We start from the raw sequence: 15,103 nt of genomic DNA on the forward strand, positions 1-15,103 counted from the left end.
CACCCTTAATAAGTGGACTCGAACTCGAGTCATGATAAGGAACGTTACCATCTTTAATGAACCCATGTGACACGACTCCGGATTAATAGAAGCTCTAATGCAAATGTCGAACATTACAACAATAACAAACACAATATAATCTCACACGTGAAGTCTAAGAAAGATAATGTGTACGCAGATACCTCGAAGGTAGAGGAGTTATTTCCAATAGACCCTCGAACATCGAACACTAACAAAAAATTTAACATATGCTTTACTTCTTAAACATATAAAATTATACTAAGAGTATTTATCTACATACTTCAACACAAATTTATTACAATTTGTATTTAGGAGGGTATATTAACTCTTTGCAACGGTAACCTCAACTACTAGGTCCTCTTTTAACTCTCTTTAAGTGTTGGTCAGTCTATATAAACTTCGTCGTCAGCCTATAATCTTTCCTTCAGCTACCAAACTTTCCTCTTTACTGATTTTTTAGTTCCTTGTCCATATCTTTGTTCCCCCTTTTTGCATTTCTATATTTCTCGTGAAAGCTTCTCTTTCCCATTTCTCCCCTCTTTCCTTTCTCGTGTGCTCGTGATCACTCTTTTGTGTATTTATACATTTGCACTTACAAAGTCTCCTACTTTTGTATAGCTCCATTGGAACAGAGAGAAGAAAATAGCCATGGCTTTGCAGAGACATTTTTCAGTGTTGCTTCTGCTCTTGGCTTGTTTGATTGGATCTTCGCACTCTTATCAATTCACAGTTGGTGGTAAAGATGGTTGGGTTCCTAACCCTTCTCAAAGTTACAATGAATGGTCTCAACATATGAGATTCCAAGTTGGTGACACTGCTTGTAAGTCTTCTCCTCCCTTCCAGTTTATGTAGAAAACACACAAACTCACGTACTTACACACTATAAAATAACTTTTCATTATCAAATATATATAGTCGCTCATAAAAAGTGAGATTACAACAACAATCATCCAGTAAAATTTCATAAGGAGGGTTTGAGGAGGTAGTGTATACGCAGACCCTAATTTGTCTTATCGACTCAAGAAGACAATAGATAAGTGTCAACAACGGAAAAGCAAAAAAAATAATAACAGCATCTTAAGATCTCCCTTAATTTTCAAATTAAGGTAGTTTGTGTGCTTAAAATTGTACTCCTAATATGTGTTAGTAAGTTACTATTATATGTTACGTGCAACATTTGATAGTTGTTAATTTTCTTGTTTGTTGCGTGATTATAATAGTGTTCAAGTATAAGCAAGGATCAGATTCTGTGTTGGAAGTAAACAAGGATGATTATGACAAATGCAATACACAAAGCCCAATCAAGAAGATGGAAGATGGCAACTCCGTTTTCACTTTGGATCACCCTGGTCCTTTCTACTTCATTAGTGGCAACAAAGATAATTGCAACAAAGGACAAAAGGTGCAAATTATTGTAATATCTCCTAGAGGTAAAACTCCTACTACCCCTTCTTCACCCACAACTCCGTCTCCTTCTGGTTCCGCCACCCCTCCGTCTCCTTCTGGTGGTTCCGCCACCCCTCCGTCTCCTTCTGGCGGTTCAGCCACCCCTCCGTCTCCTTCTGGCGGTTCCGCCACCCCTCCAACTCCTTCTGGGGGTTCCATCACTCCTCCGGCGGCTGGTTCGCCTAAAGGATCATCTACACCATCACCAGCGGGATCACCGCCATCTCCTTCTGCAGGTAAACATCACAATATCAATTTGATTGGTTTAAGTATTAGGTTCTTTGCATTGTACGCTTTAAAATTATGAGTTCAAAATTTAATATTTATTGAAATTTTAATGATTTTTCGCGTGTGTACTACTATGCAGGTTCTACTACCCCACCACCCGCAACTTCAGCACCTTCAGCCACCACTCCGGCAGGTGCTCCGTCTAAAGGATCGACCACACCCGGTACATCATCACCCAATGGGGCACCAGTAGTATCTCCACCAGCAGGTAAATAGAAGCGGTTTAGAATTTAAATTTAAGAAGTTTCGTGATTTTTTACACACACACTTATATATACTCAGTAAAATAAATTTTAGTTATATATATAAATATTACATTCGCCTCAGCAGGTAAATCACCAACCTCATCTCCTGCACCTGCTGGTTCAATCGTATCTCCGGCAACTAATGCTCCGGTGCCGGCAACAAGTTCTATGACTCCAACCGGATCTCCGGCACCGACAGGAGGAGCTTCTGATTTATCGCCTTCACCATCATCAAGCTCATTAGCACCAGGTTCATCTGCTCTTTCGCCGGGAGGTATTGCACCAGCCGGAGGACCAACTTCATCAATGGCGCCGGGAAGTATGGCTCCGGGCGCCGGCGCCGGTAGCACTCCGGCGGACATTAATTCGCCAGCTGGCGCACCATCCAACCCAAATTCATTTGCAGTAAAGGCATTTACTCCATCAGTTGTCCTTTTGTCAACCGTTTCACTCATCTTGACCATGGCTTTTGGAGAATTTATTATTTCACCTTAGGGTAAAAAAAATTTAGTAGAATTACTGTGAAAACTTCGTTCTCTATCTTCTGGTTATTTTTATTTGGGTTTTTCTTTTTTTGTCTCCTATTGTTTTTATTTCTTTAATAATTCAGAGATTGGAGATGTGTTTAGTTGTTTTTTCTTTTTATTTTTTTGTGGGTGACAAATTGAATTTATATATGCGAGTATGTATGAACTTAATTCTAGTCATTTTTTTTTCGGCAATGTATTTGTCTTTCACATATAAAAGATAATTCATTTTATATCACATAACAAATAAATGTTATTTATGAGCCATTTTTGTTGCTTGACAAGTGGGATTGTAGATTTCACTAGTTTGCTGAAAATAAATAAGGCATGTGGTTTGGAAGGAATGGAGTTTAGTGGATAAATTCTGCAGATAAGCAGTAAATTAATATTTCACACATTTCTCTTAGCCAAGAAATCTCATAAGAGATTGTTTAGTGAAGCAACAACAATAATAGTACTTTATGCAGTGCGGTCTCACAGTGTGGTCCCATAAATTGATATATATATAAACTAAGACATTGTTTTCAATAAATTATCGGCTCAAGAATTTAGTGATTGTTTTTAAATACTTGATTGTTTTAATTTGGAAAACATTAGATATTTTTGTTTCCTTTTTAGTTTTATCTCAAGTAAACAAGGCATTTTGTAGGTTAATACGCTTTTAAATTTTGAATGCAAAAATATTGCTTACTTTACTTGTATTGCTATTCCCTATTAGAACAAGGTACAATAAAATAGGAGGGATACAAGTATGTAATATGTTTCAAATTTATGGCAAAATAAATAGCTATAAAATTAAATTCATTAAAGTATGGAAAGTTATTTTCTTCATCTAATATTTTTCGTGCTAATAAAGTAGTAATAATAATAATACGACGCAGAGGAAAACCGCTTTTCGTTGACCGACCTTCCTAAATTTAATGTGATTTATTGATCATAAAAATGGTCCAACGATAGCAAGGGGGTAAGAAACTACTTCATCTGTAACAAAATTTTGGAATTTAATTCTTCTCGAAAAATTAGATGAATAGTAGTAAGTATTTTGAAAGGTATTCTTAATAGGAATTTACTGCTTTTTTTGACTGGCCATCCTAGATTTAATGTTAATTAATTGCTCATATAAATATTTCAACCATAGCAAGGGCATAAGAAATACTCATATTTTCCCTTCTCAGATTTATATTAGATAAACTTGGTCAACGTAAATGTATTCTTTCATCCTTGTTATATGAAAAAAATAATGTTAAAATGTTATTTATGTTCACTTTCGTTTATCTTCTAAATACCTAAATTTTGATTTAAAAAATGAATTAACCGTATTTTTTTCAACTTAAAAAAGAGAGTGGAAAATATTTCAGTAATACTTGCCGAGCAAATAATAGGAATAATTAGGGGTGGGCGTTCGGGCAGTTCGGATTGCATATGAAATTTTGGTTTGGATTTTCAATTTTCGGATTGACGAAATGAAAATCTAAATCCAATCCAAATAAGTTCGGATTGGATCAGATTTTTTAAGCTCGGTTTCGGATCAATCGGTTTGGATATTTTGGATTTTCGATTTTGAGCTTATAAGTTGAAATGTCTCTTCTTTTTACAAAAATGAATATCCAAATGAAGTACTCATGTTAAATTGCCTGAAAAGTTCTTCATTCTCACCACAATCATCTAAATGAAATATTAAAGTAATGAAATTATTATATAAAAAATAAAAAAAATACAATAGAGACGTTAATACGATAAATAAGAAGTGAAATAGTAAAAACCATATCTAAATAGAAAGTATTCTCATAATAACTTAGTAACTAATATTGAATATATATGATAATCTTTAATGGGTAGGGTATTGAACTTAGTACTATTGACATATGGATAATGGACTAAATATAAAGTATAAGAATTTCGGATTTTCGGATATCCATAAATTCGAAGTACCAAATCCAATATCCAATCCGAAATCCAAAAATTTTAAAAATTAAATCTAAAATCCAATCCGTAATCCAAAAACCCAAACCAAAAATCCAAGAAATTCGGATTTCGGTTTTGGCCAAAGTATGGCCACCCCTAGGAATAATATCAGCTAGCAACAACTCATATTTTGGTTCCTGTCCTTTCTTCCGTCTAACTTTCTTACTATTAATTTGGTGGATACAATCTTTATTATAGTGCGCCACTTAGGTTTGTGCTAGATATAGGTCATAAGAATACATTAAAAAATATTCTGTAAAATACACGGTGAAAAAGAATAAATAAATGCAACTTATGGAACTAGATACTCCTACTTGTATGGTGGCACGTGGATATCAGCTCCAAATTTCCATGAAATTATCTAAGTTTTTAATTTCTTTGATTTTAATCATTGTATAATTGAAATTTATTGGGAAAAAAATCAGAATAGTCATATTTACAACTCGTAATTAAAAAATAGCCAAAGTTTCAAAAGTAATCGAAATTTAGTCATTTTTTCATGTAAAGATAAAATTTGAACAAAAATACCTTAAAAATCCGAAAATTTACAGCATAACATGTTGGAGTTCGAACTTTTTACATATGATATTCCAACACATTGTGTTGGAGTTCCAACATAATATGCTGGAAGTTTATACACATGAGCTTCATAATCCAGCATATTATGCTGTAACTTTTCGTGTGCTGGAGTTTTAACATATATGCTGGAAGTTTATACACACAAGCTCCATAATCCAGCATATTATACTGGAACTTTCCGTGTTTCATCAAAATAATAACTATTTTTCAATAACTTTGCAAACGATGATAATTTTTCAATTTACCAATTCAAAAACTAGTTAGCCCGTTCTATTTACACAAATTTATTGGCTCTGGTAATTTAAATTTGCGTGAAAAGACCTATTAAGCATATTTTGATCGAACTCAAAGGGAATCCTATTCTCGAAGGCATTCTATTTGACAAAAGGCATGAGAAAGCACTTTTAGAAAAAGAGCATCTTCGTTAATTCAAAAAAAAAGAAGCATTAAATAGGTAAGAAACATTTATTTAACTTTAGCAGGGAACATTAGGAAAAGTAAAAAAGCAGTAGAGGAACGCTTTTCTTCGGTATTATTGTCTCAGTGAAGGAGGGTGCCGACCAGAACCTTACTAAAACATACTGTCTCGTTCACACTTTTGTTTATTCAATTTGAACTTTTCAAGCCCCTTAAAAATAAATAATTGTAGTATGTACAATAACAATAATAACAACTCAGTAGAGAGGCTGTTTCCAAATAGACCCCCGACATCCTTCCCTCCAAGAATTTCCCACCTTGCTTTTGGGAGACTGGACTCATAACTTCTTAGTTAAAAGTGGAGGTTGCTTACCATCAGAGCAATCCATGTTGTCTATATTGTAGTATGTATTTTATTATAGTATACATACATTATAATATGTATTTTATTATATAATCATAATAATGACAGCATTTTAAAAAATCTTGGAAAATAAATTGGGGAACGAGTGATTCATAATAAGGGTAAAACAAGAAAAAAATTATTTTTCTCTTGATTTGCTAAAATGGACAAGTAAAAGTCAAATTTATTTTTAGTATAATGGAGCAAAAATGAATGGAGGGAGTATTTTTTTTTTTTGTGCTTAATATAGTCCTGGTGCTTGCCATTCCTTTATGGGTCATTTGGTACGATGGACAAGCAAAAATAATCTTGGGATAAGTTATTCTATGATTAAAAATAGTATCAGCATAACTTATATCTGCCAAATGGTGGAATAGTAATCTCAGAATAAGTTATCTCATGATAAAGCTGTAAAATTGATAATCCTAGAATTAATACAATATACCAAATAATTAATAAGAAATAATATCAGAATAATTAATCTCAGCATAACTTACCTCAATATAACTAATTAACTTGTCTTCAAATCAAACGACCCCTTAGTTAATTACTACAACCAGTCTATGTTATCTGTCTTTTAAAACTTTTGTACTCTTGAAACAGGATATTCAATTATAACTTTAATTACAAGAATATTTATCTACTCTATCATTTTTCTCTTTTGAACGACTAACTCAATTAAGACTTCACTATTAGAGCAATAACAGTAAAATTAGAAAATATAATAAACACACCTTTTATTCTAAAACGTCACATATTTTAAAACAAATTCAATCTATCAAATAAACTAATTCATTTCAAAAAGAAAAAAAATCCATTCTAAACTCAAAACTAATTTAGTTAAATTTTCCATTTTATTCATAATGAAAAATAGAGTCACATAAAAGTTACTATATGTTTAAGACTACAAGTTTTAACGTAATTATAGCCACATAAATACTATGACATGCTTATGACAAAAAATTTAAAAAGCTTCTTTTCTTTCTTTAACTTCATATTCAATCAATTTGATTCACGTAATGAAACCGAGGATACAGTATTTAGCTATAACATCTTTGTACTCCTTGTATATGTATTTGTTTGCCTTAATTAGTCGCTAGGAGAAAAAATCTCAACAGAAATGCAACTATCAATGATTTGGATCTTGCGATGTCGTGACATGAGAGTGTTACACATGGTCTAGAGAGGTAACATCAATAGCAATATAGCTTTTACAAGTGGACAAATATAAGCTATTGAGATGAATGGGGCGTCTCGACTATTGATTGACTTGTCATAAATGGTACCCTTTGACGTGTTGCTTCCTATGTGAACTGTCACACTGTTTTCTTCTAACAAAAAACAATAATCAAGATGCCCTACTTTCTTAAAGGAGATTAGATATGCACCTAAAAGTCCAATGGACATTATCACATCCCTTTTCTTGAAAATTTATGTCAAATTCACTAGACCTAAAATTTACACCAAGGGCGGCAAACGAGCGGGTCGGATCAAATATTGATGGGTCAAAACCAGTAATAAAAAAATTAATAATTTATCCGCTTCAATCCAAATTTAATACGGATAGAAAATAGGTTAACCGGCGGATAATATGAACGCTTTGAATATGATTATTTTTGGGAGAATTTTAGTCTCCCAAACTTGAGGAATCCCAATTTGTGTCTTTGCAAATGTAATAGTTGCTTTCCATTAATTATCTATTTTTTAAGTGGATAATATAAATCTAGTCCATATTTGATCCATTTTTAAAAAGTTAATTATCTAATCTATTTTTTAATGAATAATATATTCAATTCCATTTTTCTTAATTTTGACTTAATTAAATCAGTTCGATCGTGTCTGCTTGAGACTTATTTGAACCTTTGTAATTAAGTTGGGTTTTTGATTAAACCATTATGCTTACTTGATAAGTTATGCGGGTGTGATTTTGATGATTTGTCAAATTTCATGGAAGAACCATATTGCAACCTGATACAATCAGATTTTTTGTACTCATTGCAACATACCTTGTTGTCTGGTTTCATTCTCAAGATAAACAAACAAGGGAGCTGCAAAGGGAACAAATAGGATCATGTCTTCAGGTCAATGCGCAAGTCAACTCTACAGCTCTTAAAGATGTTATAATGTACTTGCACAACTGCAATTTGCTAGAAACTAAAAATGCCCTTGCAACTACTCTCGTGATCTCACATACATAAACAACATGTTACAAAATTTTGACCTAACACTTGCAAATACCAACATATATTCTATCAAATGCGCAGCCAGCTCCGTTTCCTCAGGTGCAATGAAGAACAAAGTTGCTACAAAATAAAAGACCTGATCCCAGCATTGAATATGTCTTATGTCCTTTAGTTTGTGTATCTATGTCTTGTGTTATTTACTTGTATTCCTATACGACTTTTTAGAAGCATTTAGTAGGACATCATTTAACCAATATTGTTTTTGGTTGTTTGACTAAAGCTAGTCAAGTGTGTGGCTTTGTAATAGAGTTATTACAAAGAGCTTACAATAGAGTTATTGTAAGAGGTGAGAGATTAAGAGCTTAATTTCTAAATTGCAGTAGGTTGTAATCTGCAGTTTGCTCAGTTAGTGAAGTTGAAATCCTACTAGGGTAGGTCATGGTTTTTAATCCTGTGAGCAGAGAGTTCTTCACGTAAATATTATGTTCTTTATTTATAGTTGTTTGTTGTGGGAGCTGATAGAGAACCTGATTTTCTATACTGTTTGGTAGACCCTTAGTTTCTATCAATTGGTATTAGAGCAGGTTCTTTCTAAAAGGTTAATACCTAGAAAGGATCTTCATGGCTGCTCCACCAAACTTCGAAGATAGACAACCAACCGATAGACCACCAAGATTCAACAGCTAATACTATGGTTAGAGAAAAACATGAATGCATGATCATATCTGAGGACTCAGAGCTGTGGGATGTGACTTGTGATGGTCTATCTGTTCCCATAAATATTATTGGTGAGGAAATAGTTACAGTCCCAAAGACAAGAACGGAGTACAACGATATTGATAGAAAGGCCATTGAGAAGAACTTTAGGGCAAAGAAGATTCTTGTTTGTGGGATTGGACCAGATGAATACAATCACATCTTTGCTTGTCAGTATGCTAAGAAGATTTGGGAAGCTCTCCAAACTGCCCATGAGGGAACTACTCAGGTTAAGCAGTCCAAAATAGATATGCTTACTACCGAGTATGAGTTTTTCAAGATGAAGGAGGATGAGTCCATTTAGTACATGTATACACATTTTACCTTTATTATCAATGAGATTCACTCCCTTGGAGAAGTCATCCAAAGAAACAAGATGGTCCAAAAAATTCTCAGTGTTCTACCAGGCTTCTTAGGAAAGTAAAGTGAATGCAATCACTGAAGCCATGGATTTGCAGAAGCTAACCATTGATGAACTCATTGGAAATCTCAAAACTTATGAGATAAAGAGAAAGAAGGATCTTGAAAGAAGAGATCCCAAAAAGGAGAAGAACCTGGTTCTCAAGACTAACAATAGTGACTCAAGTGGTGATGAGACAGACATGGCCTATCTTACTCAAAGAGAGAAAAAAGATAATTAGAGAAATATCATTGATAAGATTCATCCACAAAACATAAAAAGAAATAAAGTACTGAACCATGAGAAAAAAGATAAAAAAAAATCCCAGTTGGGTCACTGGTTACAAACTAGGTTAGGCAAGGTTTAAGACTGGGAAAGACCAGGTTCATGGTTTTTGGCCAGAAGCAGCTTCAACATGTCTCGAGGAATGCCATCATTCTTCTCTTTCTCCTTTACAAGCTTAGACCTGAGAGAGTCTCTCTCCATTTCTGCTGCAGTCACCCTCTTCTTCAGCCTCTCAATTTCAACATTCTTAGCCCAACTATCCTGCTCCAATGCTCTCACTTTTTGTTCCTGGGCACCCTCTTGGATGAACTAGGTTCTTTGAGAGCAGTAAGGACTTCATAGTCACAGTCATTCAAGGTGTTGGCCCCAAAGAAATCTTTACTTGTGCTAACATCCTATTTCTTGAGGGGAACCTTAAAGTGAGCAAGCACAATAGTGAGTATGAACCCATAGGGGATGTCATGAGTTCTAGTGCCACAAACCACCCTATTTCGGAGCTGGATGATGAACCTTGGCCAATTTATCTGCCTCCTATTATCCAATCAGTCCATAAGGATCAAGTCCATAAAGGTGGTAGTGTGCTTTCTCTCCTGCCTGGGTAGAACCATTTTGTTGACAAATTCAAAGAGCATTTTATGGGCAGGTTTCATTTCACTCTTATAAACAACATTGGGTTGTAGCTCTATGTCTCTATCAACAAACTTCTTGGTAATGGCAAGTGAGGTAGGTAGATTATCTAGATTAGGCTACTTCAACTTTTTGTAGTCATTGTAACCCTCAGCGGGTACCCCCATAATCTCTCCTAGCTCTTTATCATCAAAGCTCACCTTCACTCCTTTCACTACAGTATTTACCCTTCCATTCTCTATCTCACAATTAGCAAAGAATTTCACAATTTCAGCTCGGGCTAACCTCCCTTCCAACTAAAGAACCGCGTCCTTCCAGCCCTGAATCTCCAACTTTTCTGACAGAAACACCATTCCTTCCTCTTCTAGATCTGTGAGAAGCCTCCCCTTCAGAATTGTTCTTTTCCCAAACTTGACCACCTTGTCCTTTTCTTCATCAGTCTCCTTTTATTTAATTTCTTCCTCTACAATTTTCACTTTCTTAATTTCCTGGTAGACCTGGTTCTTTTTGCTAAGGCCCAACTATCTGTATCAACAAACTTTGCAGGAGACTTCTTTTTATAAGTCTTTCTCTTTTGGCACTTGGAGTACTTTCCTCTGCTTCATCCTCATCATGAAGGACCGGGTCCATCTCTTCTATCTCAATGGTTTCACTTGGTTCACCCATATTTTTCTTTCTTTTAGCAACAACTTTCTTTTTACTCTCAACTAAGGCCTTTTCTAGGTTAGCCTCATTATGCTTCCTCTAACTCCTTGTAGTTCTTCCTTTTATGGGAGAAGTCTCTACAGAGATAGAAGAGGTAGTCTTTCTATTTTTGCCATCTATAGCAGTTCCAGTGATTTTAACTCTTGAACCATTTTTCTTCTTTGGATTGTAGCTATCATACTCCTTTTCAGTAGGTCGTGAATGGGTTCGTTTCTAGATGGAACATGTTCTTGAAACCTTTTCCTTAGCCTAACCAGCCCCATCGCTGCACTTGCATTCCAGACCCATTTCCTCCTTCTTCTCTTAGACATTCTTCTTCCTAAAAAGCCTCCTCATTCCATAACATCATAGACCATGTTTCTTCAGTTAAACCAACAGGAATGGATGAAGAATATTCAACCACTCCCCCTTATTCCTTTCCCCTCACATCTACTTTGACACCCTCATTACTTTTTTTCCTTTTTAATTTTACCGCCAATTTATCAGACTTAGATTCTACACCAGCAATTGTACCAATCAAAACAAAACTTTTCTCAAGATTTTCAGCAACCTAAGAATCAACATTAGAGAATTTAAACCTAGAGGTTACCTGTTCAGCTTCAGATGAAACTGGTTCTTCTCCCTCAATTGCAGACTTGAAGGACTCATCTAATTTTTGGGATTCCTCTACTTGACTGGCATTTTACTTCTCATTTATTTTCTTGGTTTGTTCACTACTAGCAACTATTTTACAAGCAAGCATCTTAACATGCCCTTTCTTAGGGGTAGGGGTGGTTGAAGGTGTGGGTGATGGTTTTTTTGGTGGCGATGAAGGGTTCTCAATCATCTTGGTATTTTTAGATGGGTTTTCCATTTGATGAGTGTAGAAAAGATGAGAGAAGGTTGAGAGAATTTGGAATCTTGATTTATCAAAGATTAAAAGCGAAAAGACAGGTAAGGTCCATTCAATTTAAAGAGGGAAGAGTTAGAGTGTGTAACGACTACTTTTTGGAGTTTAGAAGTCTAATCATCCTAGGAGTGTCAGTTTGAATAGACGTTGGACTCCTCCCCAAAAGTTTAGGTAATTATGGTGGGTAGGAATTGTTTAGTGAAACTGGTGCATACCTACCAGATTGGTTCAAAAAGAGGTTGGGATTGAGTGGAACTTCTTTCAGATCATGATCCAAATATAATTATTCTAAAATATGCGCAATGGAGAATACATACCTTATAATTTTGATGAATCAGGTTCTTTACTGACAGTTCTCTTGTGTAAGACTAAATTTTCCAAGAAAATAAGGGTGATATAATTAAAGATCAGTGAGACATTTTAGCACATGGCACAAGAGTATACTAATGAAAGTATGATACTAAGCAATATCTAATCTAATTATTTACAAAATTTACAAATTATCTAACCAATCGTTGAGCTAGAACTAATTTCTTTTAGGTGATATTAATTATCCCTAATTCGAACATTTTCCTTTCAAAGTGATCTCTACTCAAAGCTTTTGTGAAAATGTCAGTTATTTTCTTATCAGTAGCACAAAATTCTATAGTGATCAAACTCTTCTCATAGTTGTCCCTTAAAAAGTGATGCCTAACATCTATGTTCTTAGTTCTTTTGTGATGAACCGGGTTCTTAGTCATACTAGTTGCACTAGTGTTGTCACAAAAATGGGTATACAACCTACATCAATTACAAAGTCCATTAATTGTTGTTTGATCCACAACAATAAGCACAATATGAGGCAACAACCATATACTCAGCTTCAGCAGTAGACAAAGCCACATAATTTTGCTTTTTGGTGGCCCAAGACACAAGACATGAAGAAAGTGTGCTATACCTGAAGTGCTTTCTATCCACAAGAAAACATGCATAATTAGGATCAACATATCCCACTAAATCAAAATTACTACCTTTATGATACCATAGGCAAAGATCAATGGTGCCTTTTAGGTATCTCAAAATCCTCTTGACAGCTTTCAAGTGAGACCTTTGGATTACTTTAAATCTGGCACAAATGCCTACACTGAAAACAATATCAGGTCTACTAGAAGTGAGATATAACAAAGATCAATCATTTCCCTATACAACTTCTGATCAATACATGAACCTGGTTCATCCAAATCCAATTTTGTGGTTGTTGCAATATGAGTGTCACTTTATTTGGTATCTTCCATTTTAAACGTTTTAAGCAACTCTTTCACATACTTTTGTTAATAGATCATAGTTTTATTTGAATTTTGTTTAATTTGTAAGCCTAAAAAGAAATTAAGCTCACCCATTATACTCATTTCAAAACTCTCCATTAGCTTAGCATATTGTTTACTTAACTTATCTGTAGTTGCTCCGAAGATTATATCATTAACATATATCTGAAATACCAAGAGATCTTTACCTTTTTCTTTCAAGAATAAAATATTATCAATTTTACCTCTCTTGTATTCATTCTCAAGCAAGAACTTAGATAATCTTCAAACCATGCTCTTGGAGCCTACTTGATCGCATAAAGTGCCTTGTTAAGCTTGTACACATGATCAGGACATTCCTTGCTTTCAAAGCCAAGAGGTTATTTAAAAATACTTCTTCCTTTAGATATCCATTGAGGAAGGCACTCTTGATATCTATCTGGTGGAGAGTGAATTTCATGTAAGCAGCAAAGGCTATAAGGAGTCTAATTGCTTCCAATCTTGTAACTGGAGCAAAAGTCTCATCATAGTCTATGCCCTCCTCTTGACTATATCCTTGAACCACCAATCTTGCCTTGTTCTTTGTAACTGTTCCATCTTTATCAAGTTTATTTCTGAAGACCCATTTAGTGCAAAAAATTGTTCTATCCTTGGGTCTTGGTACCATATGCCAAACTTGACTTCTCTCAAATTGGCAGAGTTCATCCTGCATTGCATTCACCCAATCTGCATCCTGCAAAGCCTCAAAAATATTTTTAGGTTCAATAAGAGATAAAAATACATCAAAAGCACGGAGGTTCTTTAAAGAAGATCTGATTGTGATTACCAAGGTTGGATAAGTGATTATGTTCTCAATGGGATGAGAACTTTGATACTTGTAAGGTTTCACAACCAAATGGTTTTCTCTAGATGTTCCTTCAATGTTTTGTTGCTGAGGAACAAGTTCATGGACAGGTTCCCTCGAGGTTTGAGGATCCGTTTTCTCTTTTCAGTTACCCCTATTAGGTTGCCTAGGGTATAAGGACCTGTGAATCACCTGTTCCTTTATGTGGTGCAGCTTCAGGCTGGACTGTTATTTCATTTTAGTTTGTTACCAGCCCAATTACTTCATCATCCGGTTCCTGCCTCTCAGAAAGAATTTTAATTTCATAAAAAAATAACATGTACACTTCTACACACATATTTCTTTTTTTATAGATCTTATAAGCTTTACTATGTGAAAAATATCTCAATAATACTCCCTCATCACTTATGGGATCAAACTTACCTAAGAAGTTTATTCCACTGTTATGCACAAAGCACTTGCGTCCAAATTCCCTAAGGTTGGATATATTTGGCTTTCTTAGTTTAAGTAACTCATAGGGAGTCTTATCAACAAGAGGTCTACTCATGCACCTATTTATGATATAGCATGCAGTGTTTACAGCTTCTGCCCAAAAGCTATAAGGCAATTTACTAGCAAGTAGCATAGTCCTAGCCATTTCTTCCAAAGTCCTATTCTTTCTTTCAACTACCTCATTTTGTTGTGGAGTTATAGGAGAAGAAAAATTATGATATATGCCATGCTCATAAAAAAATTCAGAAAATTTAGCGTTCTAAAACTGAGTGTCATGATCATACCTAATTGATGCAAGTTGATTACCTAGTTGTTTCTGAGTATTCCTAACAAATGAAGTGAGCATGTCAAATGCTTCATCTTTAGATGTTAAAAAAAGTGTCCAAGTAAACCTAGAATAATTGGGATAAAACTCCAGGTTCTACAAGCTAGCCCCTAGATAGTGCTCACACAACCCCTTTTGATCACCCTATTACTATTCCATTGGATATTATTTACCCTAAAATGAGGTCTATGTTTGAGGATAATTCTGGTGAGAGTGATGATGTTATTGATGATCTACATGTGATAAGGTTTATAACTACTAGGGGTGGGGGAAAAGCCAAAAAGAATTCTGTTCTCAAATAGCCTACCACTAGACAGCAGAGCAAGGCTGAACCTGACTATGCTCTAAAGATGAATAAGGAGAAGAAGAAGAGAAAGAGACTTTTGAAAAGCCAGTGGATTGATGAGGAGGATGTGCCTCTTA

General features: G+C 34.8%; 2 protein-coding genes across 3 annotated transcripts; both read left to right on the forward strand.

The window, feature by feature from the left end:
- Positions 1-410: 410 nt before the first annotated feature.
- LOC107774426 (uncharacterized) lies at positions 411-2,722 on the forward strand. 2 transcript variants are annotated; one of them, XM_016593950.2, is made up of 4 exons: positions 411-841; positions 1,242-1,703; positions 1,835-1,963; positions 2,086-2,722. In XM_016593950.2, exons 1-4 carry the CDS (start codon positions 670-672, stop codon positions 2,493-2,495), a joined length of 1,173 nt encoding a protein of 390 aa, XP_016449436.2. In that variant the 5' UTR covers positions 411-669; the 3' UTR covers positions 2,496-2,722. The 2 variants fall into 2 exon arrangements, with proteins under 2 accessions (XP_016449436.2, XP_075076000.1); XM_075219899.1 differs by having other exon boundaries at positions 412-841; positions 2,083-2,722.
- A 6,043-nt stretch (positions 2,723-8,765) lies between these two features.
- Positions 8,766-9,134, forward strand: LOC142163418 (uncharacterized). Its single transcript, XM_075220700.1, has one exon. It carries the CDS (start codon positions 8,766-8,768, stop codon positions 9,132-9,134), a length of 369 nt encoding a protein of 122 aa, XP_075076801.1.
- Positions 9,135-15,103: the final 5,969 nt, after the last annotated feature.

This window comes from Nicotiana tabacum, chromosome 8, assembly GCF_000715075.1.
Source record: "Nicotiana tabacum cultivar K326 chromosome 8, ASM71507v2, whole genome shotgun sequence".
Classification (NCBI taxonomy): domain Eukaryota; kingdom Viridiplantae; phylum Streptophyta; class Magnoliopsida; order Solanales; family Solanaceae; genus Nicotiana; species Nicotiana tabacum.